The sequence below is a fragment of the Phialemonium atrogriseum genome (genome assembly GCF_030411735.1).
Source record: "Phialemonium atrogriseum strain 8032-3 unplaced genomic scaffold QBC33scaffold_3, whole genome shotgun sequence".
In the NCBI taxonomy this organism is placed as follows: domain Eukaryota; kingdom Fungi; phylum Ascomycota; class Sordariomycetes; order Cephalothecales; family Cephalothecaceae; genus Phialemonium; species Phialemonium atrogriseum.
In genome coordinates this window covers 545,669-560,483 of record NW_026848140.1, presented here as the reverse complement: position 1 = coordinate 560,483, position 14,815 = coordinate 545,669, and the positions used below count along the sequence as shown (strand labels likewise).

Sequence of the window (14,815 nt, the reverse complement as noted above, 5' to 3'; positions counted from 1 at the left end):
GTTAGATCAACGGAGGACGCCGACTCGGATTTCCAAGGGAGTTCCAGGAATGCGGGAGTGGCTTTCGGGAAAGGCTTCTACTATCGATTGCCGCCCTAGCTCCCGTTATCGTGTATTTGATGGCTGGCATGGATAGAAACGGGCACCTTTTAGCCAGAAGGTGGTACCAGGATCGGTCTGACAAGGTTCGGCCCTAACGTCCCGACGTTTTATCCTGTGCATCACAAAGACGACGAAGACGGGATAGCTTCCACTTCATTTATTATGAGGCGGCCAGTTCTGAGCCTCACCCTCCCCTCTGTCTCCCCTACCCACACACCCCCACCCCCGCCACCGACGTGGCACGAAAAAAAGACAAGTGGATACATGCATGCAAAGGTCTGGAAGCTGCATAGCGGGAGATGGTGGTAATGAGAATGGGGGCCGTTGTCAATCAGTCCTGCCTCCGACGAAGGTTTAACTCAGCATCTGGCCCATGATGCAACTGGTAATGTATGGATGACGCTTCAGCCAATCAAAAGAGGCCATCAGTCCCGACCTTTTGCCGGCCCTGGGCCACCACGGCCAGGTCAGGGATATTTGCTGGAGCAACGAGCATCAAACAAGCGCTTAATTAAAGCAATTACTTGAACTTACACACCATAATATCTGATCGACATTCCTGCCTCTGCATCTCTCTTGATTGACATAGCATTTCGTCTCTTATAACGTACAGAGCTTTGGTCTCGAACATAGACTCTCGGCTTGGGTCATTGTATCCTTCTAACGCGGCAGCTCTCTTGTTGTTGTCTTTATACTAGCTACTCTCACGCTCTCAACGCTCTTACTCTGCGGCTGGCCACACGTCCACAACCAAGTCCACAACTTTGACGTTTTCTTGCGGCAACAACGCTATTCACGCTTCTCCGCTCTGGTGTCTACGCACCTACCTGACCTTTCTCCCCTCTTCCCTTGACCCACTTTCCATCAAGCAAGGAAGGCCCGAGTATCCCCTTCCAAAGGGTCGAGGTTTCCTGCTGATCATCGAGGGCCCCGGAACACGGCATATCGAGGGGTGCGACCCAGCTCGCGAGCTACCATGGCTGGAGATGCTACATCCGCGCGCCTCTCCCCCAGCAACACTGCTGGAAAGCCGCCAGTCCTGGCGGACAAATCCAGTTGACTATCTCGGGTCACGCAGCGCTTCCCCTTTCTCAAGACCAAGCGAGGCGTTGCCCTTCTCGTCATCATGCTTCTTGTCATCATCGGCGGCGGCCTTGCCGGCCTTGCTGCCCTACCCCATGGAAAGGCCTGCTCTTCTGCAAACTGCGCCCGCCAAGAGCCCGCTGGTAACATCTCAAGCGATACTTACTTCTACGGCCAGTCTCCCCCGGTCTATCCCTCACGTAAGTCAGAATGGTTCAGAGGGGAGATCCGGTGTAAATGTTGACATTGAAATCGCTGACTGGTTTCGGCTGCACCATAGCCAATATCAGTGGCCTGGCAACCTGGGCCGATGCGTTTACCAAAGCCCAGGATTTGGTAGGACAGATGACCCTGGAGGAGAAGGTAAATGGCTTGCGAGGTCATGTCCCTGCCACTTGTCGGGATGTTGTCTGATGGCCTAAACAGATCGACCTGACGAGCGGTATCTCCGCGAGTAATGGATGCAACGGGAACATCCCCCCAATCCGACGCCTCAAGTTCCCCGGCCTCTGCTTAAGCGATGCTGGGAATGGCCTTCGTTCGACCGACTTTGTTAGCTCCTGGCCAAGCGGGCTTCATGTTGGTGCTAGGTGAGGATGCCATTTTCACATTTGCTGGGCTCAACGTCAGGCTTGCTGATTATTCGTGACCATTGATAGCTGGAACAAAGAGCTGGCGGCCAAACGTGGGTTCGGAATGGGCTCGGAGTTCAAGAAGAAGGGTGTTAACGTCCTGCTGGGTCCCGTCGTTGGGCCCCTTGGACGGGTTGCACTCGGGGGCCGAAACTGGGAAGGTAAGGCCCCTCTCTTGCTAGAAGGGGAGCTTTCTCTCACGGCTAGAACTAATCGGAAATAGGTTTCTCCAACGATCCCTACCTTTCGGGTGCCCTCGTCCATGAGACAGTCTCGGCCATACAGGGGGTTGGTGTCATCACCAGTACGAAGGTGGGTGCCTACTATCTCATGCGTCGTTGGGGCCCCTTGGCTGATTTCTGCGAAGCACTATATCGCCAACGAGCAAGAGTCATACCGCAATCCCTCCGGCGACATTCAAGCTTCATCGTCCAATATTGATGACCGGACCCTTCATGAATTGTACTTATGGTAAGCTATACTCCTGTTGACATGTGGTATATCGGAAGGGCCCTGCTAACGGAGAGCCTAGGCCATTCCAAGACGCTATCCATGCGGGTAGCGGTAACATCATGTGTTCGTACAATCGCGTGAACAACTCTTATGGATGTGCCAACAGCAAGACCTTGAATGGCATCCTCAAGACGGAACTCGGCTTCCAGGTAAGCACCAGCTTGTAAGCCCGCTTCCGACCTCTAGCTCACCGGTATCTTAGGGGTTTGTTGTCACCGACTGGGGTGCTCAGCATGCCGGTGTTGCCACTGCCCTGGCTGGCCTGGACATGGCCATGCCGGTTGGTGGTCCCTTCTGGGGTGCCGAACTATCCAAGGCTGTGTCCAATGGCTCCGTTCCCGAGTCCCGCATCACTGATATGGCTACAAGGTAAGCGATATGGCCTTTCTGGTCAAGTCAGGTATCCGGGCTAACCCTGAGAAAGGATCATTGCATCTTGGTACCAAATGGGCCAAGATCAAGGTTTTCCAGAGCCAGGTATTGGCATGCCCGCCTCCCTCACCAAGCCGCACAAAATCGTAGATGCGCGGAACGAATCGTCTAGATCCGTTTTATTCGACGGCGCCGTTGAGGGCCACGTGTTGCTCAAAAATGAAAAGAAAGCCCTGCCCCTTAAAAAGCCCAACCTGCTCTCCATATTCGGCTTTTCAGCCAAGGCGCCCGATAACAACAACGTGGGCAGCGGCGTATCGCCATGGAATCTCGGGGCCGAATCGTTCAACTTTGAGGATTTGCTCTCGGGGTTTATAGCAGGGGATGTGAGCGAGCGCCCAGCCATTGCCTTCAACGGAACGATCGTCTCCGGAGGCGGTTCTGGGGCTACCTCACAGTCACGGATCATCTCTCCCTTTGATGCAATAACCCAACAGGCATACGAGGACGATACGGCTCTGTTTTGGGACTTTACCAGTGGTGACCCCGAAATCAATCCCGCCTCGGATGCCTGCCTCGTCATTGTCAACGCCTTCGCTTCAGAAGGCTTTGACCGCCCGAACTTGCATGATGACTATACGGACGGCCTGATCAAAAACGTGGCTGACAAATGCAACAACACCGTCGTCGTCTTCCACAACGCTGGCATCCGGCTCGTCGATCAGTGGATCGACCATCCCAACGTCACGTCGCTGATATTCGCACACCTGCCGGGGCAAGATTCGGGCAAGGCGTTGGTCTCCATCCTCTACGGCAAGTCCAATCCCTCGGGCAAGCTGCCCTACACGGTCGCACGCAACGAATCAGACTACGGCCAACTCGTGGGGCCAGACATGCCGGAGGACATCTTCGCCGCCTTCCCACAGAGCAACTATTCGGAGGGCGTGTTTATCGACTACCGGCACTTCGACGCCAAAAACATCACTCCGCGGTTCGAGTTCGGGTTCGGCCTCAGCTACACGACCTTCGAGTACTCCAACCTGTCCGTCACGAAGACGTCCAACGACACGGCGGAATTCCCCACGGGAGCGACGGTCGAGGGGGGGCCCGCCGACCTGTGGGACGTCATCGCGCGCGCGACGGCGGACGTGCGCAACACGGGCGCCGTCGGCGGCGCCGAGGTGGCGCAGCTGTACGTCGGGGTGCCGGGCGAGGGGGCGCCGGCGCGGCAGCTGCGCGGGTTCGAGAAGCCCTTCGTCAACGCGTCCGGGACGGCGGCGGTGGGGTTCGCGCTGACGAGGCGCGACCTCAGCGTCTGGGACGTGGTGGCGCAGAAGTGGAGGCTGCGGCGCGGCGAGTACGGCGTGTGGGTCGGGGCGAGTAGCAGGGACTTGAGGCTGGAGGGGAAGCTGGTGATTTGAACAGAGCGGGCTCCCGCGGCGTTGGGGGCTGGCAGAGAAATCGGGTGGAAATACGGGAAAGGGGTTCAAGGTTGTGTTTGATTCGAATGGCTTTGGGGTCCTGAATCCTGCGGGACCATTCACGGTGTTGTGAATGTGAAAAGCCGAGTGAGAGCTCAACAAGCTCCAGGTTGTCATGAGTATGAAGGGAACGAGGCCATCACCCCAGAGCCCAAGTGGGCAAGGGGTGTTTCTATTGTCAAGATAGTTATATAGGTACATGTACATAATGTTAATAGCAGAAGCTTATGCTCAGAGCCCAAGGGCCAAATCACACGCTCTGCGGCCCCATCAATTAGTCGAGTCAGGGTTTGAAACATCTGTTAGCAAACATGGGGATCAACAGCAGCGTGGCGAGAATGCCGGTCCCTTTACCAAGGCCCAACTTTCTGCAGGGTTGATTCCCGAAGGCGTGGTCCCGAAGGGCATGGATGGCACGGAACAGAGGGGACGCCGATATTAGGAAGCCGCGTCTGTTTCGTGACCGCCTCTCGCTTACAGGGGCCATCCTGAACCTCAACTGATCTGCAGCGGGCGCCAGATGGCGCGAGACATTTTTCGGCGAGGATCTTTGGGCTATCCAAAAACCCCCCCCCACTTGGGGCGCGCGCCCGCGCGGCCCGGTGCCCTACGGGCCGTACCGACATTCCAGCCGGCGGCCGATCGGCCGGACCCACTCTCGGATTCTAGCTGGTGTAATCCGTAGGTAGGTAGGTACCGAGTTCCCATCTGTCGCCGCCAAAGTTCGCCTCGATGGTCTTGCTGAATATTCTATTAACTTACGGCCCCAGACTGGGTGCTTTACGAGCGTCATGATGTGCGCGCACAGAATTGTCTGGTCGGCCTGATGGAACTCAATGATGTCTTGTACGGCTGGGCTGTACTATGAGATATGTATTACCCAGAGGAGAGGAGCCAAGGCTGAACGACCACATCCAATGGCAATAACTAAAAGAAAAAGGCATCTACTTAGCACTTACCTATCCTTCTAACATTCAGGACTACCGGCCCAGCCGCAGACAGAATTCGTACAAGCGCCCCCCATTTCCCCCGATCCAGGACTCGGTGGACATACGCGGTCCGAGGCCCTCCTACGACGAAGCTGCCTGTTTATGCGTGATGGCCCCTCGGAAGTCTAGTCAATAACAGTCGATAAACCCTTGCCATACTTCGGTCCTGCCCGAGACCCACCTTCGCCACCTGCTCGGGTCACCCAGACAACGAACACTACGAATCTGAGAGAGACGAATCTACCCAGCCTTATCCGGACTCATCGTCCCGTCCGCTTCAGCTTCGTCAATGCCGTGGGAAGTAAGTGTCTTTTTGCCACTCTCCAGGGTCGCCGGCGGGGACGGAGCGACCCAGAGACGTACGTAGTCGGTAGGCCTCTTTTCAGCGGCAGAGCCCTGAAGGATCGTACACGGCATGTGAGTAATAGACGCTGTTCCCCTGTTTACCGGGGGTTGTTCCCCCGAGGCGAGGTGGAAACGTCTTCGGTGAATTTGGGGCAATCGTCACCCATTGCTTTGATACGAGGGCGGGGAGGTGGGCGGGGGGAGGGGGGGGGCGAGAAGCGGTGAAGGTTTGATGCAGGGCAGCGGAGGATTGACAAGCACGTGGCATGAATCTGCCGGCAGCGCATCACGGAGAAAAGGGCAACAACCATGCAGGGGAGAGAGGCATATCCAGCCGCATGATAAGGTTTCTAGGCAGGGCTGGGCGGGGTACACTAGATGTACAGGGGCCGGGGCGAAACGAGCAGAGAAACAACCCATTGTGGCGAGTCTTTTTTCTTTGCTTTTTGACGATCGCCGTTCCACTGCTTCATGCGATGTCCCGACGTGGGGCGAGATGTCGAACATCCGTAACTTGCAGGCACAAGCATATGACTGGGCAGACGTTTTCTGCATACAAGAGGGCTGGGCACCTGAGAGGTGTTGCATTGACACGGTGGCAAACTGGAGGGGTGCCGTTTCACAACAATAGGACCAGCGGGATATATCACGTGTAAACAAGGTAGCAAGGGGCTATAGTGATCGACGACGAGTACCGATCTTATTGAATCTGAATGCCTGTCTTTCCCAAGCTATTATTATACATGGGTCAAGGGAGGGCAGCCTTAAACAAACAGCCCGCTCTCGTCGATCTCGAAAGAGCCGTGGCTCAATCGCCTCCAAGTCTTGCATCCCGAGTGGCAATTGTGACGCCATCTCCTCTTCTCCGACTCAATGTGTCTCAGTTTGGATGCTTCCATGAGCTCATGCTTCCCCTTCCTGCTTCCAGCAGAGAATGCATTTTTGGTGGCTAATGATGAGGAGCTAAGGAAGAAAACGCCTTTTTGTGTAATGCAGATGAGTAAGTAACGGTGGTTGTAGAATGGTAGCAATGCAAATCCATTTGCCAGTGCATGTATGGATGCAATGAACAGAAGGAGAAAAGGGTGAAGCAAAAGAGAGGTAGAATGAATGCATTATGCAGATGCAAGTCGAATAACAAGCAATTTTGATGAAGGCCGTTAGTTTTTGCGCAGTATGTCGGCTCGGCCGTGACGGCATGAGAGAGGAACCCAAAGACAATCTTCCAAAACTCTCATATAATCAAAACTTTTACAATAGTATTAAGATTGAAAGAAGCGAAATGGCTAGGGATGGCCATGGCATCTGAGAGCCAATATGCCAAATGCAGTGAAAATGCAAGATAAACAGCGGTTAATGATCGTCAAGAATGGGTATCATAGATGGAAGAAACAGTCAAACAGAACGACTGTAGGTGGGTCGGCCGTGGTAGCGTGCTTCGATGGTCGTGTTATAAGACATTGAGAAGTCATAGTGGTGACGGATGGCCAGTGGATGGAGATAGATGGACAGATAGAACCATCATCAGGCTTAGAGAACAGCAATCAGCTTGTTGGGTTTGAAGACGGCGTTCGTAAGGAAGATGTTGTCCCTAGTGGCCTCCTGTTTGGTTGGAGAAGGCGGCGCAGGCGACTCAGCGGCCGGTGACTTCCTCACCGGTGAACCATTGAGAAGCTCCTGGCTGTGAGCCCGGTGGAGCTCTCTGCGTTCATCATCCGAGAGTGACGGTTCCTTGGGAGGGTCACCGGCGCTCATCTTGGTGATCTGGTCCTCGACGTCGGCGAGGAGAGCGTAGACATCGTTATCGGCATAAATACGAATAGTCTCCGCTCGGCGAAGAGGAGCGACATCGCCCTCCTTGTTGCCGGTGAGACTAAAATCTGCGGTGGCAGCTTCTTCAAAGAGAGGCTGCTCAAGGATGGTCGAAGGTACCTGGGCAACAACGCGTTGGGGGGAGGGGGAGGAAGACTGGGAGTGGGCAGAAAAGGATGCCTTAGTTGGGCTTCGTGGAGGTGTGGAGATGTTTGCAGGTGGGGTCGAGCCAGGGGGCAGAATACCCATAGCTAGCTGCAGGCTATGGCTTACGCCAGCGATGCCCGGGGAGAGAGGAAGAGTCGCAGCGGCCGCAACGTGTTCGAGCAGCTTTTGGCGTACTCGAGTGCGGCGGTTCTCAGCCTGCTCGAGTTTCGTGACCCAGTCGTCAATGGAAGTGTCTAGCTCCGCCAGAGCCTCTTCCTGCTTAAGAATCGAATCGTGGCTGAACTTGGCAGTTCGAGGGGAGCGGAGATACTGGCAGATCCTCGAGTGCAGGTTGCGCCGGCCAGCCCTGAGAGACGTGTAAGTCCGTCGAAGATACTCGGTACGTTCATCGAGATGTCGAAGCTCCTATTCATTGCTGTTAGACATGCTCTGTCAAAACTCAGAAGTGGGCAATACAAGGCTTACCCTCGAGAGATTGTCGACATCGTCCTTCCTCAGAACCTCGAACCTCGCGGCCTGCTGCAAGGCTTGCTTCTGGATAGCGACGACTTCGGATTGATTTAGCATGCTCGCAGCCTCGCTGACCTTCCATCCCTTGGGCAGCTGCTCGAAAGCCCGGCGCTCTGCACTATTGTTTCTCTTCGACGCTGTACGCTTCAGAGACGTGCATCCGGTAGTCTCACTTCGCTTCCGTGGCCGTCCTCGCTCCATGACGCTCGCAGACTCAGATTGATTCCTCCTGTGACCCATAGCTGCAACGGGCCGCGGCTCAGGGTCGGCTTTAGGAGTCGAGTTCGACTCGGTGGAGCCTTCCCTGGGCGTTGTGACGACGGCGTAGTTGGTCGGTTTCTCCCAGGGCCTGGGCGAGGATCGCGACTCCGTGGGTGCAGAGATAGGAGTCGGGAGGGTGGACGCATTCATTGTTGACAGGGCAGCCGATCTTGGCGTGTTTAGAGCTGTCGAGCCTGACAAGGGCGTAAAAGGTGTTCGAGACTTGGGCGAATCGTCAGTCCGGGCTGAGCGGATTGTAGGTTCTACTGGCGTGCTTCCGGACCGAAGACGGCTGAGAGACGATTGCTTTTTTAGGCGCGGAACAGGAGAGGCTGTGGTTGGGATGACGAGGGGTGCCAGGCTCTTTGGTGACAAGGGCGGTCTAGCTTCGAGGGCGAGTCGCCGAGAGCCAGCGTTGCTCATACCGAGAGCCTCCAACTCAGCCTTCTCGTCGGGCGTCTGGGCATCAGGGAATGCGATGGTCTCGGAGAGGTTGTGTTGCTTCCATGAGCTGCCGGGGGCGCTGATGGATCGCTCATGAAGAGGTGGACGGCCGGGAATTGTAGCTGTCCCGTGTTAGCGAGCCTCAAGGGAAGGCCGGGGAGCTAACTTACGAGAGTCCATAGCAACTTCCTGCACAGTCGTCATGGGCCCCAGCTCGGGGACGCTGACTTTTCGGCGACGGATAAGGTTGTGCTCCTTGATCCGTATGCGCAGCCCGCTTCCGGCCGTCTTGTCCGTCTTGTCTCCATTCTGCCCCATGGCTAGGGCGAAAGCCTGCTCGGGATCCAGAGCCTTCCCCGGGGAGGCAGCAGGCTGCCTATCCTTGGGGAAGAGCTGATACTTCCGCTCCGGTTGGTGCATCCTCCAGACGAAGGGCTTCTCGCAGCCCTGTGCAGACGCTTTCTCCAGTAACTACGGTAAACAAGGGCGCAAGTTAGAGCTGGCCAGCGACAATGACGAGTGGAGGGGCAAAAAAGGTTTAAGTGCTTGCATTACTTACCGAGTCATTGGAAGCTTGTGGGGAGACAGCCTTTGCTATATAATTATTAAGGCTAAGATCAAGATTGTCCGTATCGGTATCCAGCATGCAGCTGACAATGTGAGCCATTGGGCTGGATGCAGGGACTCAGGTGTAAGAGGTAAATGGCCAGAACTGGCTCGGAAGAAGTGGTGCGGCTAGGACGAATAGAGCCTTCGGAATATAGGCGGGTGGGAGAGACGGATGGGATGGAGACGAGGCTATATGTAATCGCAGGCCGCCCAAGCAGGTAGCTTCCCTGTCCAGCTCTCGAGATGGAAGAAATGGCACAACAGGGGGGAAAGGGGAGAGATAGAAGCAAGGGCAGGGCATGAAGGTGGGACAGGATTATTATGATTTTTGTCAATCTCGATTCCTTGCATCGAGGCGACTATAAGAAAAAGAGACGAAAACGCACGGAAAACGCTTGTTTCCTGCGATAAGACTCATAACAATGACCACTCATCACCCCTGGGCACCGCCAATGCAGGTCTGGTGCTGCGCAGTAGATGATCCCTCCCTCATGGCAACGGGGGTTCGAATGTACCTTTGCGCACCACATCGGCACGATGGTGACAGCGAAGGGTCTGAGACAGACCATTCGCTTGCAATTGCTCCTCCTCCTCCTCCTCTCGGACACCCTGGGGGGCACGGGGCTGGGCCTCGAGGTAGTCGGAAAAGGCTCGAGAGGAGTGAAACAGCTATGGCGTTCAGGCCCCCGCACCCACAGCTGCAGCAGGGGTGCTAGTGTACGCTAGGCGTTGCCCCACTACCACAAGGCGGTGTTTCCTGTCGAATACGGTAAGAGTGCTTTCTATACACCATCATGCTTGCCTATAGCAGACACTGGTCAGACCAATGGCTCGTCCTTGGCTAAATTGGAGGGTGCTTTGGTACAGCTGGGGTGCAGCTGCAGCACCTTGCAGCACCTGCAGAACAGCAGTGCTGGCTTGGATACCGCGTAGCTCGGCCGGTCACGGGTAGAACTAAGGCAAGTCTGCTGCGAAAAGAAACAAGCGCTTGAAGAAGAAGCTGCCGGAGGCGGGAAGGTGCGGCTGCGAGACACCTGGAATATGTTCTGTACCTATGAAGACGGCAGAGGCACGCACGCAATGACATGCAGGGCAGGAACGGAGGGGCAGGCACAGAATAGCTGCTGGCTGTTAGTGAGGGGCCGGAGGTCCTCTCCTTCCGCGACTCCCGTTCTTCTTTCCGCCTCTCCGTTTCTCCCAACCGCCTCTTGCAAATTTCCACCCTGGCACACGGATACCTTAGAATCCAAACAGCTCGCTGTGATGGTCCTTTGAATGGATGGTAGTAGCTGCCCGCGGCAGCTTCCCGCAGCATCATCTACCTAGCCGTTAGTCGTAGTCTCGCCCGTTTCCTTGCTGCCCTGCCTTAACTCCCCGCTTATGTGGATTCCCCAGGAGGCTCGAGAGTCGACTGGCTCTACGAATACCTAGATATATGCGTAAGCGAGTCCCTTATTCGGCAAGTGGAGATCTAGAGCCTTGTAAGTTGTCAGCCAGCTTATGTGTACAACGTAGGTACATACATTAGCACGGCTACCCACCTCTCTGAGGCGGGCAGGTGTCAAAGATGTGTATCCGTAGGTAGGTACAGTATGTATTTATCCACGCGTAGGGATGATCCATCCATCGCCCGTATGCGGAACCTAGCTCACGTTGTAGCCTGCGCATGCGTAGAGCAGTAAACACTCCGCGAGTGCCCGTAGGAGATGCTTGCAGATGTTCGGACGAAAATGAAGCAGAGCGACATCGCCACCGACGATTCCGCACGGACCGTTCAGTTCAATCACAATTCATAATGCACTGATGCAGTGATAGTAATCCGCTAGGATGTCGCCGCCATAGAAGGGCGAATCGGAGGACAGGCGTTTCGGACCAAACCGCTTCGGGTCATGCATGTTGCCTACTGCAGAGCACTAGACATATCCTAACCTAACAAGCCTAGGTAGCACAAGAAACAAGCGCGATCCGCCAACCTGAGACAGAACGTCAAAGAATCTTTTTATTAGGTTTGGAAACTCTTGACTTGAACTTGAAGAACAATCATCCTCTTGAGCCAACCCACGGTCCGTCCCTACTTCGTAGTTCGCAGTAGGTTCGTATTAGGTGCATTACTGCACGTGGGGCGAAGGGCGACTTGGAGCGAGTTGCATGAACCATACCAGGTCGATCATTTCGACGAAGGCAAATACATACCTAGGTACCTACGCCAGTCGGATATTACTGGCATGGGTGCTTCCTCGTTTTCTTTTCATGCTCTCTGCCTAGGCACATTCGAGCAAGACGGACATTGCAACCTCATGCCGCTGTGGAAACAGTGGCGAGAGGCAACAGTGATAACAACGGTCTTCAACCTTCGCTATATCGATCAATAGCATGCCCGCCAGGTTGCCCCGGGCAGGGATTTGGGTACATATCTGCATACAACGTACTGCATAGGTAGGCAGTAGGTAGGTGCTCACCAAACCCCTCTATCGAATGCAACCTCGACCATGTCAAGGAAGCAGCTCCTGTCCCTCCATGGGTTGGGAGAAGCAACTTTGAAGGGCCAGTGTTGCATTTGGTAGTGGAACCAGCGTAAGTAGGGTGTTCTTAGTTGGAGTGTTAAAGGTGCTAAGTAGGTAGGGATTTACATTGATCGACCCCTTCAACCAGGTTTTAACCGTTGGCCATGGCTACGCCATTCCATTGCGACGCCCAAAGAGCATAACGTTGTCAAGCAACTGCCGGCCATCAGAACAGAGCTGCCGGTGAAGAGAAATGCATTAGATAGTTATTGCTGAGGAGGCTCGAAACGAACAGCATCGAGGGTTTGACCGGTTTGGCTGGACCTACAAGATGGGAATACCTGGGTCATCAAAACCCACCTCTAACAGGATTGAGGGGGCCGCGATTTGATCGAGGACTCGTGGGAACTTCCCCCGGGTCTTATCCGGTTTCTTCCTTGAGTTCCTGCTTGCTCCAACATGCTTGTTTCGCTTGGACAACCTGCCATCGCACTCACTTCTCTGCTGCAAGCATGGGCCATTGCAAGCTTCGACATCGGACGAACCTGTCCACATTTTGGTGGATGCTGTCAGGGGGAAGGCAGCTTGGCGCAAGTGCTTCTGTTCATTAGCCGAGTGTCAAAACGCCGAAAGGGACAGAAGTTCATGCAACCATTTAGATTGAGATTTGCAACCGCAGTAGCTAACTATGCAAGAGATACAGGCCACCATGCGGCATGCCAGATGATCTAAAAACTGTGGGTTCACGACGTTGTTGCTCCATGATGTGCAGCTGCCAGGCACAATCATTACACTCTAGCTACGCAGTAGTTCTACTACACCACATGCACCTGCTTGCGCACACACACATGCTTGCGCACACACATGCCCTCGTGGCCTAGAGATGAGCCGCAAAGATTGGTTGCTAGCCCCAGCCCAGGAAGCTCTCTATGAGAGTGCCATCCGAGGGTGATGACAAACTTGAATAAACAGACGGGATACGGATATAGTCCTCGTTGGACCCCCAGCCTCCTGGGCGGGAGACAATTAAAAAAAAGCCTGTCAAAAATACTGGTAGGATCTTCCCAGCCGCGATCTCTCCGAGATCCTCAAGGATCTGGCCCATATACACGGCTAATATTGACCAGGGCCCGTGGCTCGTTTCGACTTCTTCGGCTTTGAACCGACCCAGCGAAGGTTTCTCACCTTCGCATGGGGGTGGTCGAAGAGCTTTCCCCTGAACACAGCAGTCCAACACAATGGCGAGCTGTGACGGATGGCATCGTTGCAATCACAGTTCCATTTTCTTGTTCCCGCATAGAACCCCAGTTGTGACACAGGTGCGAAATAATAAAATACTGGAAGAAAATAAATAAAATTTCCAGCCTCAACCTCGAAACCGCTAGTGCGGGGTATAAATGGTGTTTCACACACGGCACGCAATGCCCCATCCAGCCTCCCACTGTGATTCGCCAATGGAGAGCTCTTTCCCCGCAGGCCCCTGCTTTGCCGGGCCCCGTGCGACATCAGACTCTAAAAAAAGGGGATGTTTTTCGTTTTCTTATTTCACCCGAAAGCGCAACATAGTTGAGTAGATTTGTGCTGCGAAAAGGATAGATGGTAGGCCATGCCCAATAGGGAGAATGGTGAGGGGAGAGGGGAGAGGGGAGAGGTCGAGACACTGACAGTCCCAAGTCTGGACGGGCGTGGTTGGATCTCCGATTAGATCTTCCAAGTGACATTCTTTGGACGAATCGAGTGTTCCAATTCCAAGTCTCCATTTCATATATGTAGGCACTATAAAATGTCACTGCATGATTGCTACCTCGACTTCGAGGACGGAAACAGATCGTACGATACTGACGATAGTGGAGAACCCATTGGATTCCTCACCGCACCCTTCATTGGCGGGGCCACATTTTCAGTTACAACGTACGCTGCTCCCATGATCCTCATGCTCAGACTGGGAGTCTGAGCTCCAATTAGGTTGTGGGTCGCCTTCCCAACGTCAAGCTCCTTATGGCTGTTCTCCTCTTCTCCAGCGAGTCCAGACTCCGGACTCCTGTCAGCACTGCACCTTCTTCACACCGACGGGCCAACATCAAACTGCCACTAACATCCATACCCTGACACTCATGGCACGTCCGGATAGCTCCCTCCCTCCCCCCGGTACACACAAAGTGACGAAAGAAATCCTACACTACACTACACTTCGAACCGCCCTCTGGGAGCAGGTCTCACGTTCTGTGTGGTGTGGCAATCTACGGAATATACTGCACGCTAATGTGAGGGGGTGAATAGCTTCAAGTCTTGGGAGGCCTGTGCGCCTTTGACGACCGTTTGGATGTTCGCTATCTTCTACGCAGCACTCAATTTAACAAACTACTTCTAATTCGGCCGACCTCTGCAAGCCTGCCCGCGAACTACGTAGTATTAATGCACCAGAGATCTGATTGATGGACTGTGCGGGTAATAGCCACGTGAATATGAAAATCATCGACATGGTGGCCCTCCCCTTCAATTTACCTCCCGCGCGGGGTCGAGGATGGGGAGATGGTCAATGTTAAGTCACTTAGGTGGCGTCCGTCAATCCAAGGCCCTGGGACTGTAATCATTAACAATCCCTATCCAAACAAAATCCCCACCCGGCGAACGGGCTCCCTTCAGCACTTAAGGGATGCATACTATGGGTGAGGTCTCCTTCTCCACGATGCCTCGAGAGAACCTCATGTCTGGAAGTTATGGAGGGAGTCCCGCCCCCGCGCGGCCTTCCCCTGATAGGCGTGCCTGTGTCTTCCGCTTCGCAGATGCCAATACTTGTAATTACAACCAACGTAACCCGTAACACGCCATGACACCTACGACACTCTTGTGTATAACACCTTGTGTTGGGATCCGGGTGGGTGTGCGAGAAGTCGTAGGAAACCCCTATTTTCCAGATGAGGAAGAGATTGTGCAGAATCTCCTGCAAGCCACCTGTGCATGGAACTTCACCTTCAACAGAGAGTGTG

The 14,815-nt window shown here is 54.5% G+C and overlaps 2 protein-coding genes across 2 annotated transcripts; one reads left to right on the top strand and one right to left on the bottom strand.

The window, feature by feature from the left end:
• Positions 1-1,228: 1,228 nt before the first annotated feature.
• Positions 1,229-4,123, top strand: QBC33DRAFT_555438 (putative beta-glucosidase M; the record flags this gene model as incomplete). The annotated part of the gene is made up of 9 exons (XM_060429640.1): positions 1,229-1,385; positions 1,466-1,548; positions 1,612-1,775; positions 1,845-1,978; positions 2,041-2,129; positions 2,185-2,288; positions 2,350-2,479; positions 2,533-2,699; positions 2,755-4,123. The coding sequence occupies 9 exons, from the start codon at positions 1,229-1,231 to the stop codon at positions 4,121-4,123; spliced, it is 2,397 nt and encodes a 798-aa protein (XP_060287153.1).
• Positions 4,124-6,882: 2,759 nt separating this feature from the next.
• On the bottom strand, positions 6,883-9,561 carry QBC33DRAFT_222931 (Up-regulated during septation-domain-containing protein). Its single transcript, XM_060422787.1, has 4 exons — positions 9,272-9,561; positions 8,883-9,183; positions 7,963-8,834; positions 6,883-7,902 (listed from the first exon to the last, which is right to left on the bottom strand). The coding sequence occupies exons 1-4, from the start codon at positions 9,377-9,379 to the stop codon at positions 7,048-7,050; spliced, it is 2,136 nt and encodes a 711-aa protein (XP_060287152.1). The 5' UTR covers positions 9,380-9,561; the 3' UTR covers positions 6,883-7,047.
• Positions 9,562-14,815: the final 5,254 nt, after the last annotated feature.

Coding starts and splice junctions, on each gene's coding strand:
- QBC33DRAFT_222931 (XM_060422787.1), bottom strand. CDS start 9,379: ATGGCTCACATTGTCAGCTGCATGCTGGATACCGATACGGACAATCTT. Junction 9,184..9,271: donor CACAAGCTTCCAATGACTCG/GTAAGTAATGCA, acceptor TGTTTACCGTAG/TTACTGGAGAAAGCGTCTGC. Junction 7,903..7,962: donor ATGTCGACAATCTCTCGAGG/GTAAGCCTTGTA, acceptor AGCAATGAATAG/GAGCTTCGACATCTCGATGA.